General features: G+C 38.7%; 1 protein-coding gene across 1 annotated transcript in view; it reads left to right on the forward strand.

The window, feature by feature from the left end:
* LOC104279132 (synaptotagmin-1-like) overlaps positions 1–25,054 on the forward strand; it is a gene marked incomplete at its 3' end in the record, with an annotated part of 49,332 nt that overhangs the window by 14,451 nt on the left and 9,827 nt on the right. The window contains exons 3-5 of the mRNA XM_009876319.1: positions 6,993–7,115; positions 9,626–9,793; positions 13,461–13,628. Of these exons, the coding sequence (XP_009874621.1) occupies positions 6,993–7,115; positions 9,626–9,793; positions 13,461–13,628 (459 nt within the window). The remainder of the gene's footprint in view (positions 1–6,992; positions 7,116–9,625; positions 9,794–13,460; positions 13,629–25,054) is intronic.

Here is a 25,054-nt window from a genome sequence, read left to right on the forward strand (position 1 = left end):
CTCAGAAGACAAATGTGCAGGGTGCATAAAACTTCCTGAAAAATGTGAAAATGCCATGTTTATGAAGATACAATGATACAGTTGAGTGTGTTCTGCAGGATTTTCCTCAAAACTTAGATTTTCATGAGACCTCAGAACCGTGAAAATATGGAAGCAGGAGCTGTGAACCACAAGGCTGGGCTTATTCGCATTTCCATCTCTTCCTCTCAGTCATTCCCAGGAAGCCATAGGAGCTTTCATTGCATGCTTTCTGAGTTTCTTTTTCCACCTTTTAAAAAAAATATTCTTCTTGTAAAGTAATTCATTCGTTACTTTCATTATAACCTATTGTTAGGTTGATATCAGGACACAGATTCTACTCATTTTCTTGCACGTCTTGTTTTCTTTACTGAAGGTCTTGCCACTGCAAACTTCCATTCTCAAGGACGTTTCTTTCTCGCATTCTCTTGATTAATAGACCAAATTTTTAATTCTTTATTCAAGAACAGAGTCTGCAGGTTCCTAATGAGTAGTGTCTAGGAAGTATGCAATTACTCCCTAAATTAAATGATTTGAATCACACTCTTGAGGTATTTACCTGTATCTAGTGATCATATGGAAAGCTAAACTCTTACACTGAGTGCCTGAAGTTAGTGAGTATGAGTAACCTGCAACAGGAACAGCAGTTCATATCGATGAGGTGTATATTTGAAGCCCCTTTGGGAATATTTAATTGTTTACTTCTTAAACAAAGGCATTTACTCTTTACAGAATTATTAATAATAAATGTGAATAGCAAAATATCCTTCAAGCATAAGAATATCAGATGCTTAAGTCTTTTTTAGAGAATGGTCAGAGGATAATCTTAAATCTTTTTAAGCAACTGTGCCAGAAGAACAGGTCTTTGCCACGTTTTTCTCCATAGCTCAACGTGTCACCCAATAAATCATGTCTGGCTCTATTTAGGTTAATTCTCACTGTTGAATAGATGTGGTCCTAATTATACGGTATGTCCGATTTTTCGAACAGAAGTAAATGCAGTACTCGGAGTGGTCCTCCCGTGCCGAGGAGCCAGTTCTGTTCCCAAGCATGCTTCCATCTGGCCTGCTGCCCTTCCTTTGGGGAGGATGAGGAACAATTGGTTGAGCAGCATGCACTGGCCAAGCAGCCTAAAGCTGCCTCCTACTCACAGCCTGCTGCTCAGCGCTGCCGAGCGCTGCCATATGGAAGGTGGGCGCAGAGCACGCTGGCGTGCTTGCAGGAGCACTCACTTCTCATTCACACACATGGGTCCTGTGTTCAAAGCAGAGCCCTGACCCACGGGACCAACTTCCAAAATAGTGCCCCAGGCTGAGATCAGCTGCATCTCTTTTTCAGCAAATAAATGCTGTCTACAAGAAAAACAAGGTGATCTGGGGGCTTAAGAGCTCCAGTTTGAACGTATGTATTCACACTTTACATTGACCACCCGCAGCATTTGCTATATTCTTCTATTCCACCAGAATAAGTTGGTATTCTGGTACCCAGAAAACTCAGCGAGCTCTTAAGCTGAGCATGATGACCTCATGTCATAGAGCTTTGAAAGACAGAAAGAAAGCCTTTTGAATAACCCAGCAGACCATTTAAAACCTGGATAACAAGCAAAGAAGTAATGTCAAGGCATCGTGTGCTGAACACAGCAGGGTCTTGCTCATTCTGTGCATCCGTGTTGCCCACTGCTGGTGTGTGAGGCTGACACTCTTATGGCAGCAATGGCAAAGTAGATTTCACAATGACCAAAGCCTGGCTCAGCCACTGGAAACCCATGCACAACACGCTCTTTAAATTAATTCATGGAGAGAAAGCAGATGTTGAATGAATGAAATGTTGCCTTTCGTCTGAGGGACTCTGATAGAGAATGTGTTACAATTGCAGGCTTTTCTGCTTTGTGATAGGAAATCAGCCAGGAATTTTTAACGGCTTTTTTTTTATCCCTGGCATAAAAATTGGCCAGGTCTGAATTATGGTGTTCTTGAATGTGAAAGAAATTGATAAGAGGTGCACCACCATTAGTGGAAATGCAGCCATTCCTGGGCACGGAGGAAAAATTGCCTTTCTGATAAATTCATTGTTGGACATGGCACAGAACATTCTTGCTACAAAATCGCAGTGTTTTCTTCCATTCAGCTCAGCAGGCATTGCACAAGCCTGAGGACTGGGCATCATTCACTTATTAAAAAAATATCCCCTTCACCATGTGAACGAAAGGAGTGATTGATGGGGCAGGCAGAGATGCAACTCGGGATGGCAGCACGTAATGTGCAGCAAATAAACGTACAAGTTGTGGTCAGTGTTGTGTTTTCCTTCCTGTCATCTCTTCTTCTTGCTTATTGGCAACTTGTTTCCTTAAAAGTGAGGCTATAAGCCACCCCATAAATGGAAGGAACCCTAAAAACTTTGTTAGTGAAGGTATTTCTTTACATACGACAGCAAAACACACTTTACTTGCAGTCTTAAATATCCTGTGCCATGAACTAGGCATCAGCAAGGAGACGTGAAAATAACTGAGGCTGGACTCAAAGTGCAAAATACACCTTCATGGGTCTTTGCATCCTCCTGGTGACTCGGACGTGATTGTGGCCTCTGCCTCACTGTACAGGAGGCAGGGAAGTGCACTTGCTCCCCCAATAGCTTTGTTTCCCGAGTCTCCTATCAGTTTGTTGTTGTGGAGCTTCTGTGAACGTGGAATCTGAAGGCAACCAGCAGACCAACAGCACTTAAATCCCTTGCAGGTCCCTCTCGATTTCTACAAGCAGTTTTGGGAAGGATTAAATAAAAGTTTTACATAAACGTGGTTTAATCCCCAGAATCTCTCTTCTGGTGGACAGTAGTGGGGTAAACCCAGTGACAAGGTGCAGGGGCTTTTGGTGGAACTGAGCTGGAAGCAAGGGCTGTTGGCAGTGTCAGGAAGCAGCAACGCTGGAGAGAGGCTTTTGTCAGCCAGCGGAGTAAGAGGTAGAGGCAGCCCAGGATATGTAAATCCCACCGCGAGATGTGGAGTTTGCAGAATTGCCACTGCAAGCAGTTTTGGGTTTTTCTTCCCTTTTTTAATGCAGAAAGATGCAACTACAAAAAAAAATCAAAAAGGAAGCATTTTGACAACCCGGAAGAAAAAGGAGGACTGTAAAAGCACTCTTAATTATGTTATGGAAGTGAAGGAACAACCGGCAGATTGAACTGTGGATCCCAGATAGCTTTAATTTAGCCCTGTTTGTTGTAGGAATCGCTACAGAGTAGATTAGCTAGAAAGCGATTAACTAGACATGACACAAAAGAGAAAATCCTAATGCCATATGTAGATTTATGTCTGCACCCTTGGTTAGAACTAATTACAGAGCTCATTCAAATATGAATTGAGAGGTTGCTCAAAAACTCATTTTATCTTCCAGTTCTAAGAAAACATATATTGTATATTCTGCGACTTTGTTAAGGTCCCTGACACATCCCACTTGCTGATTTCCTTAGATGTGAATGTATCACTTTGTAATGGCTGTATTAGATTAACTCTTTTTTTTCACATTCCTACACCTAGTTTCATACAAGCCTATGTTTTCAGATACTTAGACACGTGTAAGAGGATAGAGAGGTTTCATTGTTGTGTCTTTCTGTGTATACTGTACAGAAATGAAGAAACCACTTGAGTGAAGTTCACAGTCATCCCAGATTAGAAAAGATAAGTCTGGTCATCAGCACAATGTAATAATGCATTTCTATGGTGCATATTTAACCAAAAAAGCATTTAAAATGTCATGGAATTAAAAAAAAAAAAAGATATTAGGAAAGGAAAGGCTTATATTGCCTTGCATCTAAATTCTGACTTTCTGATTATAGTTATGTCAGTCAAAGAGACTTGAGAAAAAAGCTAGCTTATAATTAAAAATATTTTATTGTTTCTAAAACCAATAAAGTATAGCTGCATATTTTAATTGATTGTAGCAATACCAGAGAAAGATCCAATATAGTGTGATATAGTGTGCCATAAATTGAGGGTTGCAGTACTATTCCATTAAATATTGATCTTTCATAGAATCTCAATATAAAATGAAAATCCCTACAGGGTGTTTCAAGTACTTTGAAGCAATCCAATTCTTCTTCCTCTTTGGAACTCAGAGCTGCATCAAACCTGAGAAACTTCTGTGCTTCCTTTGACTCAGCTTCTTGAAGCATTGGCCTCTAGTTTGAAAGCAAATTCCTCTCTTGACAGTAAAAACTACTATGTATAGACTGCTGTAGAAATAATAATTTGTCATTTTTTCCCTCTCCCCATGGCACAACCTTGACCAAATCCAAACACTGTTTCGTTCTTAGTGTTTCTTTGTGCTTCAGTGTTTCCGAGTCAAGGTCAAGGAGAATCATATAGCTTCTCAGCTGGTGTGAGTAACACGCAGTGTTTCCATCTCCCCTGGGAAATTGCTTTCACCTTCTAATACGCCTCTCATAACTTGTGGAGAAGAGTTTCCCAACCAATTGTTTTGTGCCTGCACTTCAGAACTCCCTTGCAAGAGGGACATTAGCTTCCCATTCTATTTTCTGTAGTCATAGTAAGAAGTTTTTCAAATTGAGTACCCACAGCCCTGGCATCTCTCAGATCAATCAGCTATGCAGAGGAGTATATAATTTTCCTAGAGAGAGTATGGATATCTATTACATTGATGCAACAGTTAAAAATTCCTCATACCTAGAAATTAGCGTATAAGGGTCTTTTTACATTCTCCCTTTTATCCTTGAAGATATTTCCTCTCAGACAAAATCCAGGTCAAAAGCAGATGCAAGAGCACAAAGTCCAATACTTATCCCAGAAACAGTGACATATTGGAGCTGTTTATCACTCTTCAGTCATAAAGTCCTCTATTAGGGCAGTACTGAGATGATTCAGAGCAGTGAGTCCTGGAGTTAACATCCCACTCTGAGTTACTGCTTCCTTTTGTCTCCAGGCTCAGATAAATGTGCTTGCTTCAGCTGGATTGAGTCACATCTCTTTTTTTCCTCCTTTTTTTTTATGATCACAAAACCTCAAGTTAATTTTTATTACCAATGAAAACAAGGTGTTTGCTCTAGTCACATCACCCCATATTCTGAAAGGCCCATATATGGTGCTGGAGGGGCTGTGCCTCTTGTCACGGAGCCTGTCAGTTTTGAAATGTTGACTCTTGGTGCTGGGCTAAGAAAAATGTTGTGCTACAGCCAGGCACTCACTAGCTGCTCAGAGATTAAAATATCTCAAAATAATTTTCATTTCAGGCAGTTCAGTCTTTCCGAACAGAAGCTGTTTAGTTCAAAAGTATTACTCTTGCAACATCACCAGTGATTCTTATCCACTACCCACCTCTCCCACAGAGCTCATCTAGGTACACTGTAGTTTATGTTGCTAGTAAAGAGTCCATCATTCACTAACATTCAGATATTTAACTCAAATCCAGCTCTTCAGCTTGCATAAATCAATGTTGCTGCATTGATTTCAGTTGAGCTATGCCAGCTGAATTCCTAGCTTATTTATAAAAGTAGAGAAATAATTGCTTAATATGAGTATGACCTTTTGAGTTTAGATTGGGCTTCTGAAAAATAACATTTTCTACTTCGGCGATCAATCTTCCTTCTTACCACACCCACGCAACTGTTGCGTGGTCCCCACTGTGTTCATGGCTGAGTGAGAATGTTAATGCTTTCACATTCGTTCTTTCACCAGCCACCATCAACCATCGATATAGCTGCCTTCCAGCCTTACTGTCTCTTCAGAATGAGAGCTCCAGCTGCAGCCTATTGTCTATAAATGCTGCAGGTTTCTTCAGAGCACCTCACATTGTGGAAAAAAAATAAAGAACTTAAGAAGTCTTATTTTGGCACTTAATAGTCTGTCTGTGCAAGCAGAAGCTCCATGTAGAAGGAACTTTCATCCAGATAAGGCTCTTGTAGATAAGCAGATTGTTTACTATAACACACAGGTAACAATTCTGGGTGAATGCTCAGTAATGATTCCTTGTTTTCACACTCTCAACTTTATTTTCACATTTTCCACAATTTTTCACTATTTCATCATTTTTGCCCATTTTTCAGTTCTTACTCAGGTAGGAATCTGCTGGAATAAAATCTACATAATTATGATTCCTATGGTTTAATAATTGTATGAATTCCCTTTTCCACAGTGCAAATACTTCTGCTTTCTGGTACAGGAAGAAAATGATTACATCATTTCGTATTTTAGTTATGTATAAAATCGAAGATAACTGCTGTCTCCTTTAAAAATAGCAGTTTTTCTGCAATAGACAAAGCTGTAAGCAGTTCTCTATTTCTTTATTTTTGTGTTTCTTTCTAAGCAAAGTAAAATCAAATTGCAATCAATTTGGTTCAGCCAAGCTTTATAGCGAGAATGAATAAAAAGGAAATTGGTCTCGGGTGGGAGGGAAAAGGAGAAACATGCATTTGCTAATGGCATGGTGAAAACTTTGCTTCCATATTCATTCTAAATAAACATGAAAGATGTTTGCCATATGATTGCAGGAAGAACTCATCCACAGCACATGCTCTTTATCATAGTAATCCTACAGAAACATGTTGCCAATTGCAAACAATTCACAGCATGCACAACCAGGTTTGACATTGCCAAGATGTTCTTAAGTTGAAGGAATGTGTGACTTTGCTTCTTTAATAGCATGTTTGCCTCCTTGTGCCTCTTTAAGAGCCAATGTGAGCCCAGAAGAATCCTTTTATATCGAGTTGATATTTTGTTTCTACTTTCAGGTTTTATAACAATCGTTGCTTGAATAGCCCAAGAAGCTTTCGTCCTACTTCCATTGCTTGCTTGCTGATTTATAACATCTTCCTGAGCAACCTAAATAGTATAAATATACACAAAACTGCATATTTGGATTTCTGCTGTCATGCTTGCTTATAATGGCTTTAAAATAGATTTGAGGACAGTATCTAAACTGGTACTTAAGAGTTTGCCTTATTTATGAATATTACATTCCTTCTAGGCTCTTAAGGATGATGATGCTGAGACTGGGCTGACCGATGGGGAAGAGAAAGAAGAACCCAAAGAAGTGGAGAAACTAGGGAAAATCCAATATTCGTTGGACTATGACTTCCAGAACAATCAGGTTTGAAGCAAACAACCTGTAACATTTCATTTCTATGTGTGGCACGTGGAGAATGAAGTAATCCATTTAGTTACCATAGATATATCTGAAATCCTTACTGCTTGAACAGAGTGAAGGGAGAAAATAAGACTGAAGATTCATGACAGAGTTACTACTAAACTGGTATTCAGTGTACTCAGAGTTAGTTTATATTACACTTTTAATCAAAATTGCAGACACGGTTTTACCTAATGGTTATTAATAACATACGTTACGGCATCACCAATCAATGTCAGCCTACACTATATTATGGAGTCTGCATGCAGACAGGAAAAGATAGCTTCAGCTTTCAGGTATTTAAAATGTAAGCAAACAAAAGATGGGAGGAGAAAGAGAGACGGACATTAAAGTCATTTCCTAATTGGTAAGATTGCTAGGAATAGCTTTCCCTCACTTCATCAAGTGTACATTTTCCCTTATTAACTAGCTGCATCAAGTTCTGTTGCTCTCCACAAAAGTACACTGACTAGCCAAGAAAGTTTTAAGTTTGGGCAAAAGTTCAAATAAAATAGTCTGTCCCAGAAAAACCCAGGCAAGTTGGACAAGGGCTGATACACCTTCAGTACCCTACTTTGAAGTTGATAAGACCAAACTTCGGTGTACTTACCCAAGTTTTCAGTAGGAATAGACACCATAATGTGATGTAGGCTTAGAATGGACCTACTTAACAGGTCAAGGAAATAAGAAAAAAATTAAGGAAAAATTCTGTGTCAGCAGCGGGGTATTTACACACAGCTATGACCTAGCATAACACATCATATTTCCTTGTCTTTTCAACTATCTTCTGGCTATCAGTGCTTGTTTTTCAGTGCAAGAGCCAAAAAGAATTCTGAAGCCTTTCAAGAACCTGTGGTCAGGTTTTCATTTTGCTGCTCTAAACTGTGTCGCAGCTTGGAATTTATCAGAAGATACATGATATAAAAGAGTAGAAGAGGGGATTTAGTTAGGTTAGTATAGTGTGGTGACATGAAACTACAGACCAAAAATCTGATTAATATGTTGCACAGGGTTGGGAATAGGGACAAGATGACCAATGTACTCTCCAGAGCACAATGCCTTGGTTTTGAAGAGACATATTTTAAAAGGGAGTTTGAATTGCTTTTCTACTCTGTTAACTAAAAGCCATAGACTTATTTTTCCCTCTTTGATGTGAAAGACTTGATGTGGATCCTAAGCCTATGCATGTATTTATGAACTGTTAGGCATCTAGAATAAGAATGAGACAGAAAAGAACTGTTTCTTACAGCTAAAGGAAAATGTTTCATGTAGCTTAAGAGTGCTATAGGTGGGAAAGCATGCAGGCCATACTATGAATTTAAAAATGGTAAAAATAAGTCAAACTGAGGAATCTCTCAGAAGCCAGAAGCTTCTTTCCTAGATTGAGTATATTGTTCAGTATTCCAGTTGTTAGGGCTTCTATTCCAATTTTGAACAATTCATCCATGAGAGAAGCAAATATATTGTGACTGCAGCAATGATTTAGAAGAAAATATTCTCAGATTTCATTCCCACTTCTTAATATCTTGTCTCCAGAATGACCTTGAAGAATCACATGAATGTTTACTTTAGTTCTGTGTCTATGAAACAAGATTAAAAGTATTTTCTTTCTCTCAGCTCTGTTATGCTGATGAGAGCTAATGCAGGCTGGAATGTCTGGATAACATAACATATAACATAACAAACATAGAAACATAACATAACATAGCGTAACAAAACATAACATAACAACGTAACAACACCACATAACCTTTCATTTATAACACTTAAATGGCCAAAGAATTTACAAGTTTCAAATGTGCTTCAGTCTTATTTTTAAAAGTGTATAGGGGATTTAAGATCCTAATTTTTCTGTCACCAAATTCAGTTAGTTTCTGTTAGTTCAGGTTAGTTTTCATGGGGTGTTCTCTGAAAATGCTGTCCTATACTACCTAAACCCATTTGTGTACATAGCAAGACAAGTTAATTATAAGGAAGACTAAAGATCCATTTGTTTTCAGTAAGCTCTGCCTAAGGATTTACATTTCAAATATCACCTTTTTCTGTTTTGTTGGGGGGAAGGTTACGTGTTGAGGATTTATAATTTTGTAGTCAAAATTAGACATTCTTGATTGTTTAATAATGTGATTTCTATTCATGGTGCCCAGCATAGAAAAATAATGCACAAGAGGAGAGAGCAATTGAAAGTTATTTGATTGCAGTCTTTAAAAAGATGAAGTCTGTATTTAGCTGTAATCAGCTGCCCTTTGAAAACCTCTTTTCTGCTTAAAAACAGCCTTTGTACAGTCTGCATCTGCCGTAATTGGTTTTCTAAAGTCTATAGTGTTGTTTCATTTGCCTTCCTTGAAGGGGGTTGGTGGGAGGAATAGTTTTTTGTAGACCAGAAATAGAATCTGCATGTGTATTTCTCTGTTATATTTTTTTTTGTAAATATCTATTTGAAATTTCATTCTGCTATTTTTCTGCCTCTTCAGCTTCTGGTTGGGATTATTCAAGCAGCTGAGCTGCCTGCATTAGACATGGGTGGTACATCTGATCCCTATGTGAAAGTTTTCCTGCTGCCTGATAAGAAGAAAAAATATGAGACAAAAGTCCACAGAAAGACTCTTAACCCTGTTTTCAATGAGCAATTTACGTTCAAGGTATTTTTTTTATAATTATTGGCACTTGCTTATTTAATCATTATGTATCTCATGCTTGGGAACAAACTTAGATGTCTTAATTGGTAACTGCAGAACAGCAATTTTTCATATTGTAGAAACCTGTAATACTCAGTCTTGCAATGAAAATGGTATAACATAGAGTCAGACCTCAATAGGCATAAAAGGCACAGTTTGATTTTAGGCACTTCAGTTATCCTCATGTATGACAATCTGATCCATATTTTATGACTGGATAGAACTTACAAGAAAGTCAGAATACAGTGACAGTTTGATAAATGTCAGGTAAATTTCACTAGACTAGCTTTTTTTAAAAAATATCTTTGTAGTCTGAGTTATGAATTTCAGTATACCATTTCTTTTCCCGTCAAAAATAAATTAAAACTCAAGGAAGGTAAATGGATGAAGGACAATATGGCAGATTAATCTTGCTAGACTTTGTCATAGCAATTCTTTGCCATGTTACTTTACATATGAAAAGAAGCCATGTCTCAGCTTTAATAACAAATTAAACAAATGTAGTTAAGCCTTACGCTGCAGTAGTTAAGTTGTTCCAGTAATATCTATCAATAGTGCTTTTCTAAAACTATAGCCTTAACTAAATACAGTAAAGGAATATTTTACAGCGTATTTCATAGGGCTTCTCCTAATAGACATTCCTCTGCTGTTACTTTAGGCCTTTCTCTGTATGCCCAATCTTATAATAACAGCTACAGATTGAAAACAGGAACAGTGAAAGACTCAGGCTATGTAATCATTCAATGAGAAAGATATCCCTGGAGGCCAGAACTACTACTGCATATATAAGCTTATTTTTTCCCTTGAAGATGTTCATAAAAGTAATCTTTTGTGGGGAATATTTTTTTTTCCTTGAGCTTTCCTAAGAGAGTATTTAAAAGAAAACAGAGTTATAAATTACAAATTCCTATGCAGCTCACAAAAGAAAAGAAAGAACCAATAATGCTGTCAACTAAGATGAAGCCACACATTATAAATCAGATCATCCACTCCTGGGTGATAGTGTTCACTTTTTTTTTGAATCACATCTTTAATACTCAAATTTTATGCTCCAGAAGAGAGTTTGCTCTCTGTGCAAGACCTGACAGAGCATTTAGGTGCATCCCAGTATGGTACTGACCAGCCCCTGGATACTGTGGTCATGCTCAAGAGAAAACTGATGGGGCATTGCCATGTACCATCATTGTTCTGGGGAGTACAATGAAAAAGACAAGCGGCTGCTTAACCAGCGCTGCAGCTCTAAGAGTTAACTTCCCTGGGAACTACTGGCAATATCTCCTTTGCTTGGTCAGAGCCTTACTCCTGTGGCCCAGATCAGGTGGTGCACAGCTTCTCTTGGCATCTCCTCCCATCTCTCGCTTCAGCAGAGCCACCCACCAGGCAGCCCGAGCCCACAGCGCAGCTGTGAGCCCCCTCCCAGAGCAGGGCCAGCAGGGATGAAATGGGTTGTGTTTCTGCTGTCTTGCAAAGGAGCCCTGGATCTCATTCCTTCTCTTCTTTTGGTGACTCTCTGTGTTAGTCACCTTTTCAATTCTACTTCCCAGACCTCCGTGTTGCCATTCCAGGGTGTGGGTGTTTGTCAGGCTCCAGCTGCCCGAATTGTACCTGAAGGGAACCTACAGGAAGGCTGCGGAGGGACTTTTTACAAGAGTGTCCAGTGAGAGGACAAGGGGAAATGGGTTTAAGTTGAAGGAGAATAGATTTAGATTGGACCTTAGGAAGAAATTCTTCAGTATGAGGGCTGCAAGACTTTGGAATAAATTGCCCAGAGATGTTGTGTCTGCCCCCTCCCTGGAGGTGTTCAAGGCCAAGCTGGACGGAGCCTTGAGTAGACTCATCTAGTTGAGAGGCGTCCCTGCCCATGACAGCGAGGTTGGACTAGATCATCTCTAAGGTCCCTTCCAGCCTAGGCCATTCTATGATTCTATGATTGTATACCTGCACTGTGCTGCCCAAAAGGGAACTGAGAAATCCTAGCTGGACTAGGCCACTCTGGCAGAGGGAGGTGTTCCTCCTCAGGCCCAAAGTAAGAAGAGGGTTCATATCTAGAGGAGCAACAAGTCTGTGCCTGACAAACACTCCTGTACGTGCCCTTCTACTGAGGTCTGCCAAGGTTAAGTCAAGAGGCTGAGTGTCTCTGAGGAGAGGAGAAAGCAGGGAGAGGGAGCAATCCTTCACAAGAGCTGGGGACATCCTTGGTAGTGCTAAACAAAGCTGGAGGCTGAGGCTGCTGTAGACATAGCTGCCACTAGATCTGCTTCAAAAAGGAAGATAGCTAAAATAAGCTTTAGTGAAGCCAGCTCAATGATTTAAAAAAGTAAATAATGATAAACGTAGTCTTTTCATGCTTTCCAAATGACCAAGATACATACATTTACAATACCACCGGGTGTTATTGTAAACTAATCGAGAAAGAAAGTTTGGAACGTTTGTCTTCTGGTTCTGAGTCTGCCTAAAAATAAAAGTGAAATTATTTAGAGTTTTACCTTCCACATGTATTTGGCTTCAATAGCTTTTAGAAGCTACAAATAATTTAAGGAATCAAAATAGATTTTGCTATAGTATTTACTACAGTATGCAACTCTGTACCCACTCTACTCAGTAATGGAGCTGGAGCTAGCTCTTAACTTGAAAAGCTTCTTTTAAGCACTATTTAACATGTTAAGGAAGCTACTCATCTTAGTAAGTATTTTTAAAAGCAAGTTGAAGCCACACTGAACAAAAGACAACAGTCCTAGAGTTTAAACAGACTGGAACATATGTGGGTTAACAAGGTCAATGATAATGCCACGCTGTCATTTCTCTTTTTATATAGATAATTAATAGAGGAATGTTTACTGAAGCCCATGGAAACTGTTTATACTTGCAGAATATATTTAAATTGACCAAGTGTTCAGTTTAAGTCCAAACAATCCCTAGATCAGACCTCTCCAGACGACCCCTCAAGTGCAGCTTGCCTGAACTGTGCATCTTCATCTGAATATTAAAAATGTGATTCATAAGCATCCTAACCCACAACATCTGTCCCAAACACATCAGAACAGCTGGAGAATTAGTCAAAGCTTGGTGTTATACCACCATGATTTCTAGGTATACACTGTGACTTAGAAAGCACCTTAGTGTCTACAGTGTGAAAAGTATAATAATGAAAAATATGCCTTGGTAAGTGATAGGTAGTGGTACTGTAAGGGAACTATTTACTGTCTAGTTACTTCATGTCAGATACAGTATGCCAGTTCCGTTTTTTCATCAGGCTGGGAGCTACCTATTTCTGAGTGATGACAGTTGATTTACTGAGGAAAAGACACCATTGTGTGAAAAGTTCATGTATCTTCAGTGCAAATAATTGGGCTTCTTGTTTCAGTTTCATCACCCACAAAATGATTTGAAGTAGAATGAGAAAAAAACCAAGGAGTGATGAGTGAGCTGCCACATTGTTCTGTCGAGTCCCAGAGCCTGGTCTCAAAAAATACTGCGTCTGGTGGCTCTGAAACAAATACACCTCATCATTTTCTCTGCAGTTCAATTTACCTGAGATGACAGCTGATAAGCCAAAGAAATAGATTTGCATTGGAGTGGACTGATCTTTATTGTGTCAGATACGGAGTTTGTCATTTTGTCTTCTTCGCAGGTGCCATACTCCGAGCTGGGTGGAAAAACTTTAGTGATGGCAGTTTATGACTTTGATCGTTTCTCCAAACACGATATCATCGGAGAATATAAGGTTGCAATGAACACAGTGGACTTTGGTCACGTCACTGAGGAGTGGAGGGACTTGCAAAGTGCAGAGAAGGAAGAGGTAAGAAAAATCAGACTTTCTTTTTTTTTTTTCCCCCAAGGACAAGTTTTTTCCTCAGCTAAAGAAAGTCAAATTGGCAGTGGGGTTTTTTTCGAAGACAGCTCCCATCTGTTATCAGCATTTCTCAGACTTAGTTCGCCTGATAAATTTTTGATAAACATCTTTTCCAATACTCGTTGAATGGTACAGTCTCCTTTGCTAATCCTATTTTCAATCTTTCTGATACTTTATGCAACATATTAAGAAAGTTTTCATGAGTTTGACTTTTTCTTGAATTGGTGTGGTTTGGGGACATAGAATTTGCATTTGAATTATAAGAGCAGGGTATGTTTAGGCTTCTTTGTGACCTTAATCATTCTCAATGTTTGCATCTCAAGGCTTCTTATTGTGCATGAAGATAATGGTAGGTTTTCTTTGAAATACCTTACTGGGTTTTTTAGTTGCTATGCGGTAATATCCATTGATTGGAATTATGCATTTGACAAAGACCTTGGAATGGCATCTCACTTAAATATTAATCACCTTTTTTATTTTCCTCTCTGTGCCAACATCCTGTGGATTCATTATTTAGTAGGTATAGTGCTACAAGTACACAATACACTTTTTGGAAATGTTTCATCACTAAATTGTGCATCCTGTGAGGTTGTTCATACTGGCACATCCACCTTTTTCTTTGTATAAGACCATTTTGTACTCAGTTTTACTTTATTTTTCCTTTTGATTGCTAGATAATATCTGCCCACTCATAGTAGTCAGAATGCACAGTGTACTTCAGTTCTATGGTGGGAGAAGAAGGAATCTGAGTCTCAGTCACTCATTGTCTGATTTAGCTAATAAACTGCTTTGGGTTCAAACCTGAGTTTCTGTAATTAACAGCACAGTCTCTGGATGAAAACGTGCCTTAATAGAAGTGATGAAAACCTGAATATTTGATTTAGACTACACACTGTTAAAAATTCAGCAGATGCTGAGCTATGCATCCTTCTCACATTTTCAAAAATGATAGATTTCAGTCTTGCCTTTTTGAGTGTTTGTTTTTAAAGACTGTGATTTCAGATGGCTTTCTTCTACTGCTTATTGTTTTGAAAACCACTACTACCTTGAGACTATTCTGCATTGCATTGTTTTGTAGTGAAAGAACTTGCAGGGCTCTTTTATTGCATGTGACATTGGTATCCAAGCTACATGGCGTATTTTTCATCCACTCTTGGAGCTAAAGATGAAAATCAGAAAAAAAGTTAAAAATGAATTTTTCAGTTCGAGGGCCCTATTCCTTTAAAGCTTCAGCATACCAGAAAGGTAGAAATGTGAAATCAGAGCATATTAATCCTTCCAAACTTTATTAAGTATCAAACTGGACTTTTATTGCCCTACTGTGTGTGATATTGAAGTGTTTCATGGTTTTCTGTTGCAAAATACATAAAAGAAGCCAAATAGTACACAAAGAGGAACTGAACCTTCACCTTTTTAGTGTAACATCAAGCTTTTAGAACATAAACAATGATATCCCCATATGCAGGTGACAGATAACTCGGCACAGGTTAGCATGGGATTTCACCTGTCTTCTGGCATAGAACAATTGAGTATTCTGGCTCACATCCACAGTGAGACCTGACTCAGTCCCTTGGTTGCTTCATAAAGTTCATGTCCTGCTAATAGAAAATTATGTTAAACTTGTTTAAAATACAGTGTGAGCTACTTCCAGAAATGCATTCTGACTTGGAAGGAACTTTTTATCAAAATAAAATAAAGTAATTAAAAGAAAGAATTCTCAAAGTATTTGGATATTAGAAGAGTATTACAAGGACTTTGAATAGTTTGCAGTAGGGACAAAACCTAGGTTGAGCCTTATTTGTGATTTCAGAGCCCAAGTGAACTGACAGATGTGTATTTCTCCATGTCTTTTTCATTTGTCTATGCAAATATAGTTGCATGAGAATCATGTTAACTAGACAAAACTAGCTTTCCTTAGTTCCTGTTTGAGCTTCTACCCTCACCTTTCTTCAGATTACAGGTACTACATATACAGAAAAAGAATTTTCATTTTTTTCAAGTTTTGGGGGCCGGTTAGCTCAGTGGTTTGAGCGCAGTGCTGACAACAACGACCAACACCGAGATTGCGAGTTTGATTCCCGCTCAGTCCCCATGTGTTGCCTGGTCTAGTCGAGAGGTGGCATCCCTGCCCAAAACAGGGAGGTTGGACTAGATGATCTCTAAGGTCCCTTCCAGCCTACGCCATTCTATGATTCTATGATCTATGATTCTATGATTCTGATAGGGCCTTTTTATAAAGCTGCTACTGATGTGTGGGTTTTTTATTTATAAGAAGGTAGGCAATATCATCCTACGAAAACATTCTGAAAAACAATTTTTTCAGAATAGAGAAGGTCTCCTGTTCCACTTTTTCATGTCTAGGCTCATAAGCATGAGAAGTACCCAATAAATGTGGAAAAATATCATCTTAAGTTGGTTGGAGACTTTGTTAATCTTAGTTTTCTGTATATTAATTGTAGCTTTCCTACAATGTCTCCTGAGTTTATGGTACAAATAAAAAGTGACCTCACAGAAACCAATTAGTCAAGATGTAAGTTAGGTAAATGTATTTGATCCAAAAGGTCTTCACTTATTTTTGCTCTCTTATAGAACCTCTACCTTTGTCATATATGTGCTGAACGTCATTCAAAGAATTGCTTAGCCCAATTTAGAAAAAGAAAGCGTTACCAAGAACCAAGAGAGTAACATCTGTCAGTGGTTTGAGAGCTGTGTTTCCCAGGAAATATTCAGATTTCCATATATGACTACTGCCAAATACCTCACCAGCTTTGCTCTTCCAACCTCTGCTCAGCAGCAAAGATGCCAGATAAATTCTAGGAGAGGAGGTAATAAGTGGGGGACAAAGGTGGAGGAGAGGTCCTGTCCCCATAAACCTGTTATCAGCTGACACAGCAGAAGCAGCTGGCAGCTGCGATCAAGCAGTACCCTGGCTTCAGAATTAGCAAATACAGTACTGCACATGCCTGTCTCCTGGTAGTGATCAGGAAAATCATGTGGTGATCTGGCTTACTAATTGTGAGAAAACCTGATAAAAAACAAATGAAAATCTAAGCAACTGGATTTCATCCAAAACTGCATGACAAATGTAATTCTATTGCTACCAAAAAATTGTTGTAGACTATTCTGTATGTTATAGTTGCATAGTGATTTTGTCCTTGAAAAGCATGTCTATATGTGGTCTGCAATATTTGAAGAGTGAATGTTTTCTTTCCTTTTTTGCCCTTAAAACACTTAGGTTTCTCAATTCTCAAGAACCTAGTGATAACTAGAATTCTAGACATGTTGACAGTTAAGTATCAGATGACAAACTATCCTTAATGTTTCTTATTACAACCCTTAAACAGGAAGTATACCAAAGCACATCGGTGGCAATTGTCACCAGTCACTTTGAAAGAACCATCCAGGTCAAACTAAGTATAAAAATCTTATTTTTATTTTACTTTATATCAAATTCAGTTGATGCACATCACAGAATATACAATTTATTTAACACTGTAGTCGTAGAGGCCAAAATTGTTATGCTCTTCTTTTTACTCATAGAACTCCACTGTACTTTCCATCCTTTTTTTCTAAATTGGCTTGCAGTTGATGGCCGAGGATGAAGATTTGATGAAATATTTGGTGTTCTACCTCTCACAGCCCAGCCATTTGAATGGCATCTCTGTGGCACTGTATTCTCTTCAGGGAAAGGCCTTAATAATACATTCATATTGGTGAAGTACTTTGAAGGTACAATACTTTATGTAAACGTTTGTTATGGCTGTGAGAGAGCTTTGGGAATGTACAAGCCTGTTTAAGGACTGGTGAATATTGGGGAGGCCACTACTAATGAGCTGTGTACCTTGAGTCGTTTTTCCCTGGCTGCTCTTAGCTCTTCTGTCCTTGTAAATATGTGGAAGTGATTTATCTAGTAGTCCTTCAGTCTCATATGACTGAGAGCATGGAAAGGAAGAGTGGTAGGTACTGAAAGGTTATTCACTTCTACTAGCTCTCACATATAATGGTTTGGGCACAGAGTGTTAAAAAACAGATGATAAGAGTTTGCTCCTCTGTGTCATCTACCAGATGTCACTGCCATTAACTTTATCTGAGTACACACTGCATCCAATATCTGTTATCACTCCACTACAGAAGGCTAGAGAGACCTCTTCTTTGCTCGCAGCAGTGTGAATCATACTGAGAGTCATCTTCTGAATACTTCAACTGATTTCCCTCCAGACATTTTGTTATATTGGCACTTAAATTGAAAACCTGTTGTAGCAAACATTTCAAGAAGTTTTAGGGAATATAAGGAGGAGCAGAAACAATTATTTCCCTTGAAAGCAGTGGAGAAGTAGAGTCTTACAACATGAGGAGAAGGATCTTCACCCTGCCAGAATCCACCAGCAAACCTCTTACAACAACCATCACATAAGGCTCTGCATCAACTGATCAGGCATCCACCACAGATAGGTTGCATGCTGGTATGACATCGGGTTGTGATGGGCATGTTTTGTACATGACTTCTGAGTTTGAAGCCTGCTGGAAAACGCCACCGAGATGCACGGCAGCTTCTCTCCAGCATGATGCGCAATCCCAAGCAGGAGAGATGCTACAGTACTGACTTGCAAAGGGGTGAGGTGCAAGAGCTCTGCAGCTGGGAAGAGGAAGACCAGTTCTGTGAAGCTGGATATGTAGTATTCATGAGGATTGTTCTTTCCTTGCTGTTAGAAAAATGAAAGTTGAAGGAAGGAGTTGGAAAAGTGAGCCTGAAATTGGGTATATTTGGTATCTCTGTATGCTTTATAGAAGTTGGAGACTGACAAAGTTAGTAAACCACCTGGCTTATTTAATCCTCCGCACTGAAATTTTCAGGGAGTTAAAAGGAAGGGGCATTTTTACAAATGTCACTGTCACATCACACCAGCAAATCACTGTCATTTTTTGCTATGTCAGAGATGGACAGATGATCTAATAGGCCTCTCCCATCTCTAATAATAACACTTAGTTTTTATATAGCTTTGCAGATAGCACAGTGCTTTGCGAAAGAAAGTATTATTATCCCTGTGGAGATGCTGTCAGAGCATCAGACAAATTTTAAAATATGAAGTCTCTTTTATTTATTGTATCGGATCACTGTTTTCTCAATTTTTCTCAAGTTCACTTCTTCTTACACCCAAATAAAACTCTGAAATGTTAAATCTAAGGGAGGGGAGGTAATTTTCTGGTTTTGTGGCAGAGTTACATATAGTAGATGCACAATGTTAAATGCATGTTCAACATTGTATATACAGGGAGCAAAACAGAAGTTCTTAAGTTTGAGAATAAGCAAGCCCAATATGAAATACTTCAGCAGTTAATTAGTTGGTTTCCGTCTTGTAACTGCAGATGTTGAAATGTTATGATTTTAAAGGTTAAACCACATGACTTAAGTAGCGCGGTTACAGTACTGTTTCAGACTATTAGAATTACGCATTTCTTTTCTCCCCTTTCATACTCAAACTGCTGACAATCCCACTATATACCTTTGTTGAGTATTCTCTTTTTTAACTCCCTCTCTGGAAGAGACACCTACCTTAGGAGGTCAGAGGCATTCTTATGTTATAACAAAAAGGATGTAATTGGCTTACTTGAAATCAAAAGGGAACTTGTCTTGATTCATCTCAGACTGTCTGGCTTTACAGATATTAAATTCAAATACAGAGGACAGTAGACAAGAAGGAGCAGTTCAGTGATAGTATTAAAGTCAGGCTCTGTTGGGGCCCTTCTGTTTCTGGACAGTATTCATTTTGAGATCAGAAACATTTGTATTGCTTATTTGTCAAAAACATACTTACTATTATTTTACTTTGAAGCGTGGAAGAGCATCTTGATGTTTAACCATGCTGAAAAAGTAGATCTTATACTTGGTGCTAAGCGTCTAATGATCAATACACAAAATAATAATAATTACACTAATGTTGATTCTAGACAAGATATATTCCTAAAGACCTTGTAGAAAGTTTCAAGGCCAAAGGAAGGAATAGTGGACAATTCCCAACCTCTGCCTCTTTAATGTTAGTGTGGGGGGGTTTATTGCTCAAATACAGGGTATTTTAAAATGCTTAACAGAGGAGAGAGGTCGTACCAGCCAAGGAGTTCAGAAGACTTGGATGTTCAACACACAGTGACATTTGGAAACAATGTTCTGAACAGTGTTTTTATAGGCTCTTGAGAAGGATGCTGAGAGGGATCAAAATCATCTTAGAGTTCTTCTTAAAAAGAATTAAGCAGAATTTATATCACTTAGACGCTGGAAGTGTTTTCTATATACCTGCAAATGATTCATTCAGGTAGCTGATGTATCAGTCATTTGCATGGGTTGAAGTATACTCCAAGTGGAAGGTGCTAAAACTTCACTATAAAGAGATGTTTTGTGTGGAAGCTGCAGAAGGAATTTCAGGGAATTCAGCTGTAACAGTGGAGCACGCCCAGTTATAAAGCTCTATAACCTGGGAGGGATTGCAAATGCATCTGCAGAATCAGCTCATTGGTGTGAAGGGGCCACAGAACGTGCTTTTGCATACTTACTTTTTTTATGACTACCAGCATCAGCCAATGCATTATCCAGAGGCAGGAATTGAATTTCTTACTGGGATTCTAGGCAGAAGCTTTGCAGTAGTCCAGGGTAATGCCTTATTTCCATTTCTCTCCTCCCTTTGTGAACCGACAGTGACAAAAATTAACTGGTCAATGTTACAAACCAGAATCAGGAACTAAGGGAAGTGTCTAAAATGGTTGTATCAAACTACTTCATCCTAAGTGTCGTTAGAAGCACCTTCAGAACAGAGGCCAGCATTTTAAGAGTCACAAGGAAAGAGGAGCTCTCACAAAGACAACTTTTTCACTAAGAGCTTGAGGTGTAGTGTACCACTCCAGTCTCCTCTCTTCGTTGTGCCCACTCCACGTAGAACTAAAAGATCTTGGTTACCAGATGCATCAGACAAGAATGTATTTTTGAAAAGGTTAAAGACAAAGATTTAGGAATAGTGATCCAAGAAAGAAACAGATTAGCCATTTTTTTCTTTTTTTTTCCCTCTGTCAGCTCTTAACCACCAATTTAGACCATGTCAGAGATTACCATAGTAACCATTTAACCTCTTTTCAGAGCCTGTTGTGTTTCAGTTTAGTTCAACAAGGAGCTTAACTGGCATTTGAAGCACTTTGCATTGTACCTGTGACAGGAATTAGCACCAAATGCCCTTATTTTAGAGAAATCACAATTAGAATCTAGAACACAATACTATATTTTCAGTTTGGTGGTATTAGGCTTTTATTGGGTTTATGCTAATATTTCATGAGGTAGAGTAGATGAATTTAGGAGGTATTACCAGGTCTTATTTCTAGGCTGAATTGATGACAGACAGCGATAACTTGTTCCTGCAGTTAGCTGTTCAACTGTGTCGTGAAACTCAGCCTTCCACCAAAGGCCAAAGAAATTCCTCATGCTGGCTGCTGTGGTGTTGGTGTGTTACAGGTGTTGCAGCTGGGTGGTTTTAGTGCAGTCAGCCCTGTACTTCTTTCCTCTTTCTTTTCGGTGGCCTTCTGCAGCTTACTCTGCTATTGTTATCATCGTAACAAAAGAAACACTCAGCACACAATGATTTAAATTAGGTTCTAAAAACCTTTGGAATAGCATAGCCTTGTTCATGTCTAATTCGTTCTGGGCAGGCTGCTGCTGTTAGAAGACCTTGCAGGAAAAGTCTTTTTCGTAGAATATCTCTGTTTTGGCATTTAATGGATTCTTCCCTTGCAGGTTAATGGAGAACTGACATTTCCATTTTTTAAGACCTTGCAGTCTATGATACACACAGGCTTTTTTGAAGGGCTGATTATGGCTAGTCTTTCAATCACACAGATCAAAGCAAATATTATTCTTGGATGTTCATAGGTAACTGTATATCATACATAAGACTTAAAGAGATCAACAAGGTAGATGTAAATGCTTTTCTGTACCTTATCTCAGCATGAACATTTGTAATGTTGGTGCTATACAGTCCAAATTTTTTAACCCCTCTGTCATCTAGAATTCCATTAGTGAGAAATTTTATGCCAAGAATGATGCCACTATCTAAAGATCAAACTATTTCTTCTCTTTCTATCTGTCTCTCCAGACTTTCATAGCACTGGCCTCATAAATGGAGAAAATCGTAAAATGCTGACTGTTTCTTATTCTTTTAGACTTTCTTTTCTTTTTCTTGCTCACTTCTACCATCTTTCTATACACCTGAGTGAGTCAGTTAATAATTAAGTTGCATTTCTTAGCCTCCAGTCTGAGGTTGCTGTTGCTTTTTAGTATGTGTTGACCAGAGATCAAACTTTGTGAATCATTCCACCTCCTCACTTCTCAGCATGTTCTTACTCTGTGTGTATGCATGTGTATGAGATGTAGACCTGAGTATGGAGCAGACATATGTCATTCTGTTACAATGCATCTTCTGTGATGGAAGATTTTGTGCAGACCTCAATAATTTCGTGAGCGGCCCTTAACTGCATTAACTGGGACTTTTGGTTTCAGATGGCTGGTTGGCTGAGTCACTTGTTAGATGGATGAGGTGGTGCTCTAGTTGTTTTATCTCTTCCACTGGCAGAGCTTCCAGACTGATTTTTTTTTTTTTCCTGTGGAGGGCTTGAGTATGGTCACTGCCACAGAATTACTGCTGCTACCATCTTCTTAGAGCGGAACACAACTCACTTTAAGCTACAATCATCAGTGTGCAGATGAAATTAGTTTCTGATCTCCTTTTGGACCCAGATATTGTCTGTATGTGCTTTTTGCTGGCTGAGCACCAGATGAAAAGAAATACCTGAAATGGAATCCAGTGACATGGAGGCCCAGACATTTTCTTTCCACATTATGTCTGCAATTACTATTATAGAAATAGTGGCAAAAAGTAGGAGTTTCCAAACTAGCAGTGAGAAAGAGAGTGCAAAGTGGTATGTTATTGCTGCTTAATCAGCTGGATGCATGACAGAACAGAATCAGGAGTTATTGCTACTTCCACTGTCACTAAATTTGGGAACCCTTCTCTAGTGCCTTTTTCCACTTGTGGCTGACCTTGAGTTCACATCTGTTCTCAGACAGAGACCTTGCCATAAAGTTCTAGCCTAAGTCATTGCCTAGACAATTACTGTTACTTGAGGTTTATAATTCACTTTCGATGCCACCAGCATAAAAGGTGGCACTGAGCTGCTCAGTGGTATGGACAACACTGGGCGCCTGAGCTGCCCGTTAGATCCTTAGCCACGTTTAGGTGCTGCTTCTGGTAATCTTCAGAACTTCTGGGTTGTCTAGAACCCAGTTATTTTACTGGCGTTTTTCTGTGTCTTCTTCAGTAAGTGTGAGAACTAACAGGAAGATCTCTGTTGATAAGTGGACCTCAGGCTTCCAAACTGGCAGCAGCTCATCTTCATGCGAGTGCCCTGAGATCTGCAGCTGACATCCCTTGTCTGTTAGTGCCCAGCCCAGGGTTAGAGAGCAGTGGAATTATGCTGGAAGTGCTTTAATTCATTCAGATTTGTTACTTTGATCAGTTAGGCCTAACATTAATTTTCTATGATGTTTTAGAGCAAGCAAGTTTTCAGAGTTTTTGGGTCATTTCACTTAATTTTGATTAATTTTTTTGTTCGTACTTATTGTAGAGGAAATAGGTGCACCTATTACAGGTCTGTGACACAAAGTAAGAGCAGCAGTTCTTCCACAGCACATTTCTGTAATCCATGATTTCTTTCTTGTCATAGTAGATATTTATCCCTTTGTTTTGTTCTTCTATCACTCTTTAACTTTCATGTGACGATACATCAAAACCCTCCAAAACAAGCCACCTGTAATTTTATGTGCCATCCAAATATGCACATGCTTCACTAGTTTCTTATTTTTTCAGAGAGGCCCAGTATATCTCATTACAACTTGATATATCAGATGATAATGCTTCTCTAGATATAGAATCATACTTTTCTACATACTCTTTAAATCATTAAATCATTTAAAATCTCTTAAAGGACATGATTGTTTCTTTAGACTGTGTCTGTGATACTAATCTGTTAGTTGCTTTCTCAATGGAGAACTGTATGCTTCTAGTTTTATCCATCAGCCTAAAGGAAATCTATGCACATTTAGTGTATTGAAAGTTACAACTTTTATGATTAAAACCATAAAATCCAAAAATTAATATTTTCTGATATATGATTATTGTAAATGAGAACAGATTTTAATTAAGCTCTACTAGATTTGCTGCAGCAGTCATATGTTCCAGAATGACTGGAGAATATTGGTTTCCTGCTTGGATTTCAGCCGTAGATTTCTACAATTGGCATAAGTTCCTGCAAGCACAAACTGCAGTCACATAATGTAAAAATTTAAGGCTCTGAAATCTTCCTGTTTATACATTCCATCTCATGAAAACTAGCTGTTAATCAGCCCTCAAGCAGAATGACTACATATAAAACTGTGAATATCTTGTGTATAAACATTGGGACACGTTTCTTAGACTTTTTAGCCCACCTGTTCATTGATTTCTTGAGTTTATTGCCAGAAGGCACCACTATATGAGCTCTTACAATTCGCTGAGCATGACAGGTCTGTAAATCTCATCTAGTTTATTTGCATTGAGACTAGACCAACTAACATTAAAATTTTCTTTCTGAAAACAAAATTCCCCCATTTCAAAACCCTTTGTTTTGTTAGAAATACTACTAATTCATATCAACTTGAGTATCTTTCTAAATGAGATGAGGTTGTCTGCCCTAAACCTGGAGGACTCCTAGATCTTCTGAGAACCTTCTATAATCAAACTCGGTCTAGGAAGCAGGGAGCATCCAGGAGATAGTAGTCATCGCCCTGTGCCAAGGTGGGAGAAAGGTGGCACAAGAAAACCCCCTTACAAGGTTAAAAGTCAGACCTTGTTTGGGTTTGGAGGAAGGAGCTAGAAACCCTTTAATTCTTGGTCCATGGTATTTTGCCCTGGCTGCATGGGCATAGACTGCAAATTCTGAAAGCTCAGGTTTCTTTATGGCATCCTGACTTTCAGCACTATCCTGCATGTTTTTAATGGAATTTCCCCAAAACCAAGTCTCCTGTGATACATCCCTATATCATCTAATGAGAACTGGAAAATTCTGTGTGAGACCTTACCAACAAAGGACTCAAAGAGGGGGCTGCTGACAGCAGACCAGCGTTCATTGAAGATAGCTTTGCACGTCTGCTGGAGAACTCTTAGAGGGTCTTCAAACCTGAAGATTTTGCAAGTTAGTGATTTTAAGACATTCATAAATGGAGAAAACAACACACCTCTTACAGCTTCAGCAGTTACTCTCTCTGCTAAAAATGTGTACTTTTTTCATTAATTTGGATG

Source organism: Apaloderma vittatum, unplaced genomic scaffold (assembly GCF_000703405.1).
Source record: "Apaloderma vittatum isolate BGI_N311 unplaced genomic scaffold, ASM70340v1 scaffold7169, whole genome shotgun sequence".
Taxonomy (NCBI): Eukaryota; Metazoa; Chordata; class Aves; order Trogoniformes; family Trogonidae; genus Apaloderma; species Apaloderma vittatum.